The sequence below is a fragment of the Xyrauchen texanus genome, chromosome 1 (genome assembly GCF_025860055.1).
Source record: "Xyrauchen texanus isolate HMW12.3.18 chromosome 1, RBS_HiC_50CHRs, whole genome shotgun sequence".
Lineage (NCBI taxonomy): Eukaryota > Metazoa > Chordata > Actinopteri > Cypriniformes > Catostomidae > Xyrauchen > Xyrauchen texanus.
The window spans coordinates 60972688-60981703 of record NC_068276.1 but is presented as its reverse complement, the minus strand read 5'-3'; the positions used below and the strand labels follow the sequence as shown (position 1 = coordinate 60981703).

General features: G+C 38.3%; 1 protein-coding gene across 2 annotated transcripts in view; it reads right to left on the bottom strand.

Moving 5' to 3' along the window:
* Positions 1–621: 621 nt before the first annotated feature.
* LOC127638602 (voltage-dependent L-type calcium channel subunit beta-2-like) overlaps positions 622–9016 on the bottom strand; it is a 64863-nt gene continuing 56468 nt past the window's right edge. For both annotated transcript variants that reach the window (XM_052120225.1, XM_052120301.1), the window contains exon 13: positions 622–6781. In XM_052120225.1, coding sequence (XP_051976185.1) covers positions 6191–6781 — 591 coding nt within the window. In that variant the 3' untranslated portion in view covers positions 622–6190. The remainder of the gene's footprint in view (positions 6782–9016) is intronic.

Here is a 9016-nt window from a genome sequence, read left to right as displayed (position 1 = left end):
CGTGCAGAAGCCCCTCATTCACGAACGTTTGGAAGTCACTAACATACACACATTTACCGAACCAATCTGGGCTGTACGCAGCATTTGTGAATCCTGTAGGAAGGTCTTCGGGAAGGTCCATTTTATGTGCAAATTACTCCTAATTTACTCATTTTGTAAAGTTTCATGAACGTGGCCCAATGAAAGTGAATGGTGACTGAGGCTGTCACTCAGCTGAACATCTCCTTTTGTGTTCCATGGAAGAAAGTCATACAGGTTTGGAACAACTTTCCTCATAGATGCAACTCGTTTAAGATTGATCATGGTGTTGATAGTGCATCCTGTGGACATCCTTGGACCATACAACAGAGCATGTTAAGGAAAAACAAACATGTCTTTTAATAATGTTCTCTCTGTAAGTCGAAGACCAGAAGTACCCTTGGTAACAAAACGGGAGCATGAGGGTCATTGTAAAGCTTAATAAATGTAATATTGGAAGGGGTCTGGGTAGCTCAGCGAGTATCAACGCTAACTATCACACCTGGAGTCTCGAGTTAGAATCCAGGGCGTGCTGAGTGACTCCAGCCAGGTCTCCTAAGCAACCAAATTGGCCCGGTTGCTAGGGAGGGTAGAGTCACATGGGGTAACACCCTCATGGTCGTGATTAGTGGTTCTCGCTCTCAATGGGGCGTGTGGTAAGAAGTGCATGGATCGCGGAGAGTAGCATGAGCCTCCACATGCCGTGAGTCTCCACAGAGTTCCACCTCAAACAGATTACTTTGGCAACTTTACAGCTCAAATAACAATTATTTGTTTTTTACCCACAGATTCATGCAAGGTCTGGGGAATTTCACATTTCTGTTTATAACCCTTCCAGTGTCATTGCATGTGTTAGGCAGAATATTCACCCTAATCCATCATTCACATTAATTAAAACATATTTTATGTTCCGTGGAAAAAAGAAAGCCATGCAGGTTTGTAACAATGTGAGGGTGAGTAACAGAATATTTATTTTTCAGTGAACTATGCCTTTCGAATAAAACGGGTACATATATGTTGACTTTAAAAGAGTCAATATAAAAATAAAACATTTTTAATTCCATATGAAATTAAGAAATAAATGTTTTTATTCAATATTCATTTGTTTCCACACATGAAAAGATTATTATGCATGGATACGCTTGTCATGTAAACTAACAGACAAAAGTTTGGACATTCATGACTGAATTTATGCTTCTCGTGATGTTTGAAACATTGCGATTATGCTCAAATGCTTCAATTGAAATGCTTTTGAATTTTGCGTTAAGAAAAATACATAAATAAACGAGTTGGAGTGTAAAGTGAAGGAAAAGAAAATGTCCTGCATAAATGGGAATTTCTGTGTCATATCAACAAACATCCAGTCATTTGATTTACAGTACTGTGTATCAGTCTTAGGTGCGTTATATATCTCACCAAATCATTAGTCTTAAAACGGTTATTTTATATACCCTGCTTTTAGTATATCAGTAGGAAATATTTTAGATTTCAACATTCCCTTTGCAAATATAATTGACAAAGAACAATGAGCCCTACAATAGATGGCATGACCCCATAGAGCGCAGATCTCATCATCATCGAGTCAGTCTGGGATTACACGAAGAGACAGAAGCAGTTGAGACAGACTAAATAGACAGAAGAACTGTGGCGAATTCTCCAAGAAGCTTGAAATCTGCCAACAACCAAGAACAACTGTGTCCAGATGTATTTAGGAGAACTGCTTTAGGAGAAAGGCAAAGGTGGTCACTGCAAATATTGATGTCACATTTCTATGTTTACTGGACTTTGTATTACGTTACTTAATGACTCTGTACTAATACAATATTTTTTTTCTATATCTTATACAGTTTGTGCAACAAACATTTATAAATAAAGACGTTATGGTGAAACTCACACTCAGCGCTGGACTCAAGTTCAAGTACATAGATAAACATGAAAATAATGTGGTAACACTTTACAATACGGGTGCATTATTAAGCATTAATTCATGATTAACTAATGCACAGATAATTATGAGTTAATGTATGACTCATGATTAACTAATGTAATGTACATTACATGAACTCAATATTATCTGTGCATTAGTTAATCATGAGTCACACATTAACTCAATATTATCTGTGCATTAGTTAATCATGAGTCACACATTAACTCAATATTATCTGTGCATTAGTTAATCATGAGTCACACATTAACTCAATATTATCTGTGCATTAGTTAATCATTAATTAATGCTTATTAATGCACCCGTATTGTAAAGTGCTACCAAATATATATTTCTGTCTTTCTCATATGTATCTTTCCAATTAACACAACAGCTTTTTGGGATTGCATGCTTCGGAAACTTAACTCAAAGTGATTAACGTGTATTTTAGAAATACAAATATTCAGATCTCAGAAATTCAGAAAGTAAACAAACTTGGGCCAAAAGTCAAGCAAAGCTGAGTTACTTACATGCGCCACCCAGTGCTCTGGAGATATATTAAGAAATTGTGCATTAAGTAAAGGATAATATGTACTTTGAGCCAGTTGTTTTTGCTAAATAAACCCATACAGGGTTGACTGATGAACAATGCTTTTTCAGCGCTTCACATTGGGGTCTGTATCCCCATAAATGGGCTTATTTTGAAATAACAACTGGCTGACTGTACATTGTCCCGCTACTAACCAAATAAATAAATACATGGACATAAAATATTGATTTGTGTTGAAATTATGTAATTATGTGACAAGAAATAGATGCACACTTCCAATAAATCGATGCATACTTCCAATAAATCGATGTACATGAAACATTGATTTAAATTGATTTGACTCGCAATACCCAGATGACTGTTCAAAAATTATATGAAAAATTATAATTTCGTTATTTTACTAACCCAACTAATGACTCGTCGGCGCTTTATCAGTAGGTTGCACGACACGTGAAGCATTTTTTTTTTTAGCTTTCACTTAAGATGAGTTGTGCACTTTTTATTTTAATATATCTCTTTACATAAATACTATTTTCCACTTAAAAACTATAATTTCGTTATTTTACTCACTGATGAGCAAAAGGTGGAGGCAGAAATGACCATGTACCTGCAGGAAATGGCCATTGATGGGGAAGAGGACCCGCTGACTTGGTGGAAAACGAACGACAAAAGGTTTCCGTTCATGGCAAGATTAGCACGGAAATATCTGTGCATATGTGCTACCAGTACTCCATCAGAGCGGGTCTTCAGCACAGCGGGTAGTGTAGTTACTCCAATCCGCAGCTTATTAAAACCAGATAAAGTGAATATGTTGGTATTTCTGGCCAGAAACATCGAAATTTAAACATGGTCTGTGGTGAAAGATATTAGACTTCTTTACGCATTTTTCGCCATCCGTTGCGGAGCTATTCGATTTCGCATATTATTTTTTAAACGTTCATTTGTGTAGTTCATATGACCACTTTACAATATTTCAATAACCTAATTTATTTTGTAGCCTGTGTTGAAGTTAATTGTGCTGCTAATTATAAGTGAAATGATAATGCCGAGTTTCGGTCTGAGTGTTGTTCCCGTTTCATTTGTTGTTCTTCTATGTTTTAATAAATGTGTGTTATTCATATTCACCTTGTTTCTTTCATTTGATCTGACATTATGGATTTATGGCCAAGGAAATTTTTCTTTAAAAGCATTAACCAGACAAAAGTTATTTGACGTTCACTGGTCTGGGTTTATCTTAAACTGCCGCTTCAGTGTATACAAGAGCTATGTGACAATGAGCAAGATTTTCTGAGACACTACAACTACTAATAATTCATTAATAAAGGCTATTTTCTTGTAGCCTACAACATAAAATATTTTAATCTAAATGTACAGTGTAAGACATGTAGAAAAAAGACAAGAAGCTAACAATGTCAAGATCAATATTTGTGTAGCCTGCCTGACACGGTATTTTCACAGACTAACACGTCACGTCTCTGGCATATACAGTATTTAAAATAGCATATATGCATTAGTTATATTCTCAATTTAATTTACAGAGAAATCCCTGCAAAGTTTTTAGGTTAACTATAGAAGAGACTAGGATTAGTGAGTCACACTAGCAAGACTCGCAAAAGGGGGCGTGGCATCACGATGGTGGCTCTACATCGTGATGTTGGTCAGCCATCACGATGGACGATGATATCGTCCATCGGCACAACCCTAGTCCACACATCATGGTAGAATGTGCTAATACTGTGGAGGGTGTGGTAAGGGACCGTCTGAAAAGTCTGCAGATTTTTTCTATATAAAATGTTCAATAAGATCAAACAACATATGAATGGAATCATAAAGACAAGTACAGGGGAAGGAAAAGATAAACAAATAAAATAAATAAAAATGATAAAAAAAATATGTATAAACCATTCAAAATGTATACATAAGATAAATAAGACAAATAATCAAAAATGTAAATAAATATATTTTGAATATATTAATGATGTATTTTTTTATATAAGTCATGGGTTGGGAAAGTTCTCATTTTAGCATATACTGTAAGAAAGGATATACCATTTTTATTAATAATGCATATTAACTCAACACTTTTATTGCTAAATAATAATTTAAGTGTCCCTAATTTTAAAGCTTCAAACGTGGCAACCCTAGTCTGATACGTCTTCTTAATCCCTGAATGCGCAGTTGTTACTCAGAAATTTCAGACCGCTAGATGGCGCCATTGACCAATTCGAATGGGGCAGCGAGCTGTGTAATAACAAAAGTAAATACAACTGTAATGTAGTGTTAACACACATTCTATAAAATAAAGTCTGCAATGACAAAAGAAGTAAAAAGAAATATAATTAACAATAGTATAAATGAATGACTTCATACTGTCTGAAAACACTTTGATCAGCATGGAGAACACATTAGCTTCCATGTAGCAGCACAATATGAATGCAGAAATGGATACAATGCTTTTACTTGGTCAGTGTTGGTTAGCGCCACGCTGACCGCTTGATGGCGCAAGTAAATAACCCAGCTTTCCTTTACCTTTGGCCTAGTTTGTTTACCTATCTGAATGTGAGAGGTTTGTATTTTGAGGGTTATTTTTATAGAAAATTTGAACCTGTAATTCGACAATCTTCATTTTTTACAGCTAATTCCACCTCAGACAAATCCAGAAATGAAAACATCTGTGTTTAATAATACAAATGTATAAGATTCACCACAAAACAAAAAATAAAATAAAAATACTTCAGGTTTGTTAAGTGTACTTATAGGAAAATTCCAGGTTCAATACAAGTTAAGCTAAATCGACAGCATATGTTGAGTACCACAAAAAATGATCGCAACTCGTCCCTTGTTTATTGAATAAACAAATAATCGTGTTTACAGAAAGGCACTTACAATGGAAGTGAATGGGGGAACGTTAAAATTCAAGTTTCAAAAGTATAGCTACAAGACATAAACAATGTGTCTAAACATGATGTTAGCGTGATAAAATCACTTACTAACCTTTTCTGTGCAAAGTTACATTTTACAACGTTGTCAACAAACACTAAACCCCTAAAACGATTGTAAAACTGACAATTTAATCACCAAGAATGAATGAAAGTGCTTTAATAGAATTATAAGCATCACATTTCTGCATTTAAACCCTCCAGAAATGGACCCCCATTGACTTCCATTGTAAGTGCCCGACTGGATCCTCCATTTTTGTGTTTTTTAAAGGAGCGACGAGTCAAAATGTATTTTTGTGGTAATAAACATTATGCCACAAATGCTGTCGATTGAGCTCAACTTGTACTGAACCCAGAATACTCCTTTGAGTCATTGTTCTAGCTACATATAAACCGACAAATTGAATCGTTTCGTAACAGCATGACGTAACGAAGTCTCGTTGGAGGAATCACGTGACTCGGCCAGCTTTATACGCACTCCGAAACACTCGTTTGAAACGATCCTTACATTGTTTGAAAATGCCCATCACTAGTGCTGAAGGCAGTACATCCAATTTGCATTGCATGTATTATTTCCTCCTCATCATTAATAAAAGTCTCACCGAAATAACTAAAGAAAACAAAGAATCAGCAGGTGTGTCCAAACCTTTGACTGGTAGTGATCATACTGTCCTGTGATTGATGAGGCAAATCAAGGCCCATGGAGGTGGTCCGCACTAGAGTGTGTAAACGGCAGGGTTGTGTTTCCGTGTGTTTGTGTCACTGCTCTATGTAATGATCTCGCGTCCACTCTGTGTCACCTCGTTTCCTGTCCTGTCTCTCCTGGTGACGTTCTCGTTGAGATCTCTGCGGTCCTCTTTGCTTGCTGTTCCTCTCGTTGTGGTCATATTCCTTCTCTTTCTCTCTGCGACGATGATGATGATGATGATGGTGGCGGTGATGATGCTGGTTGGGCCGAAGCGTCCGCTCTTCTTCCTCTTCTGTTGGGTGTGTTTGCGTGTGTCCGTGTGAGAGCTCATTTTGAGTGGACTCCCTGATCTCCAGCGTCTCTTGTCGGGAAAGTGTCTGCACAGGCTGATTGTGATGGTGGTGGTGATGATGTCTGTTGTGGTGGTGGTTATGGTGATTGTGTCGTTCAGTCCGGTGTGGATGTGTGGATGAAGATTGTGTGTAGTGTGTTTTCCATTCACTCTGTAGCTGCTGTTGCTCTCTGTTGGCGCTCTCGTCGATATCGTCGCCTGCTGGTCGTTCTAAACTTGCTTGCCTCTGAGTTTGGTGATGGTGATGATGATGATGGTGGTCTTTGTGAAAGCCCCTCCTGTCGTCTGTCTGCTGGTCACCCCCTGCGTCCTGGTTTGGCAACACACGCATGGCATAATGCAGTTATTTAGACTTAAAGAAATGGACTATTGTAATAAAACACACACGTGCAAGTCTCAGTTTATATTGCACAGATCACTGCAAATCACACGATAAGTGAACCACTAATCTCCTGTTGCATCTGTAGAACGTGATTAAACTAGAAATTGAATCTGAAATAGATATAAAAATCAACCAGACCCACCCAAAAATTCAAACTCTGACATCACTTATTCACTCTCATGTCTTTAAACCTGTACGAATTTCCTTTTTCAGTGTACCACAAAATGAGATATTTTGAAGAATGTTCAGGCTGTTCGTTTTTGTGCAAACCAGAGCACAGTGACCAGAGGCTGTCAAGCTCCGAAAATGACAAAAAAGCACCAAAAAATGCAGTCAGTACGACTTGAGTGCCATATTCCGAGTCTTCTGAAGTCACACGATAGCGTTGTATAAGAAACAGACTGTAATTTAAGTCATTATTCACTGAAAACCTCTGCTTGAGCTCTCAGATCTCATTTGCTGTTCCGCTTATTTTCAATTTGGCAGTTGTTTGGAAAAGAGCAACGTGAACATTCCTCAAAATATTTTCATTGTGTGTTCCAAAGAAGGTTGGAACAATATGAGGGTCAGTAAATGATGGCAACACTAAGACATAAACATGCTTTCATTTAAACAAGTTAAGAATGCTAAAGGGTAAACTAAGGTTTTCAAGTCACTGAGACACACACACACACACACACACACACACACACACACACACACACACACACACACACACACACACACACACTTACCGTGACTGAGGCTACTCATCTGTAATTGGACTAGCCTCCTCTGTCTGATAAGCAGCAGTGTTAGTCAACAGAACGATAAGCATTAATATATTATATTATTATAATACAGATTTTCTATGGACTTATGGAAGTTACGTCACGCACTCTCATCATACCATTGCGCCAACACCACGCTGAAGTTCAGGCATCAGCGGCGTTATGTCCTCATGATAGTAACATTGAAATATTGGATCTAGCCTCACACACACAAGCAATATTGGTGAGCTGCATGGATTGTGAGCGACTGACCGTGAAGATAACGCAGCTTGAATAGAAGATTGAAATGCTGATTCAAATACGCAAGCGTGAGCAATTCATTGACTCTGTGGCAGCTAATATACAAGGTGCTGGGCCACCAAATGCTAACGTACAGACGCAGATTTTTATACACGGGATTACACCAAATATAGAGCATCCCATCACTGATTTATCTGATACGCTCTCCTGGATGTCCTAACGACACCGGATTAGCTGCAGAGGCTCCAGCCTTCCCTAATGACGCATCTTACTGGCACAGCATCGGCGCTAGACCGGAAGTATCAACTCCAGCCACTTGGACTTGGTCTGACGCCGTCCGCCGCAGAGGCAAATCCAGTAAGAAATGAAATAAGAGCACCAACGCTCACTCCATCACCTGAAGTCTCGTTGCAAAACCGGTACGATCCATTGATATTCAACGAAATGTGTGATAATACGATGTACGATGAACCTAGAGAAGCTTATCACGTTGCATTAAGGCTAACCTAAACATACGAAATACCCCCAAAACCACTACTTGGCCGAGGGCCAAAGAGACATGGCTAATTCCATATCTAATAAGCCAGACACTATTTTGTCGGAGAGCTTACAGAGCTGTTGCCAGTTAATTACATTTACATTTACATTTATGCATTTGGCAGACGCTTTTATCCAAAGCGACTTACAGTGCACTTATTACAGGGACAATCCCCCCGGAGCAACCTGGAGTTAAGTGACTTACTCAAGGACACGATGGTGGTGGCTGTGGGAATTAAACCAGCAACCTTCTGATTACCAGTTATGTGCTTTAGTCCACTACGCCACCACCACTCCTAGTTATCCTCTCAACATATCCAACTAATATGAAGATTATTATCCATACTGGGTCCTTTGATACGCAACGTAGGAAAACTGAGATCCTGAAAAAATACTTTACCCTGCTACTAGAGAAACTGAGCGACTGTCAATTGCAACATGTCCTCATCTCAGGCACCATTCCAAATTTAGGAAAAGGAATGGAATCCCTTAGCAGACTCCGTAGCCTCAATACATGACTGACAAACGCATGCCTCACCCATGGGATAAACTTCAATGTCTTTTGGAACTGTAAAGATCGCTTTAAACCTGATGGGGTTCATCCAAACATCATTGG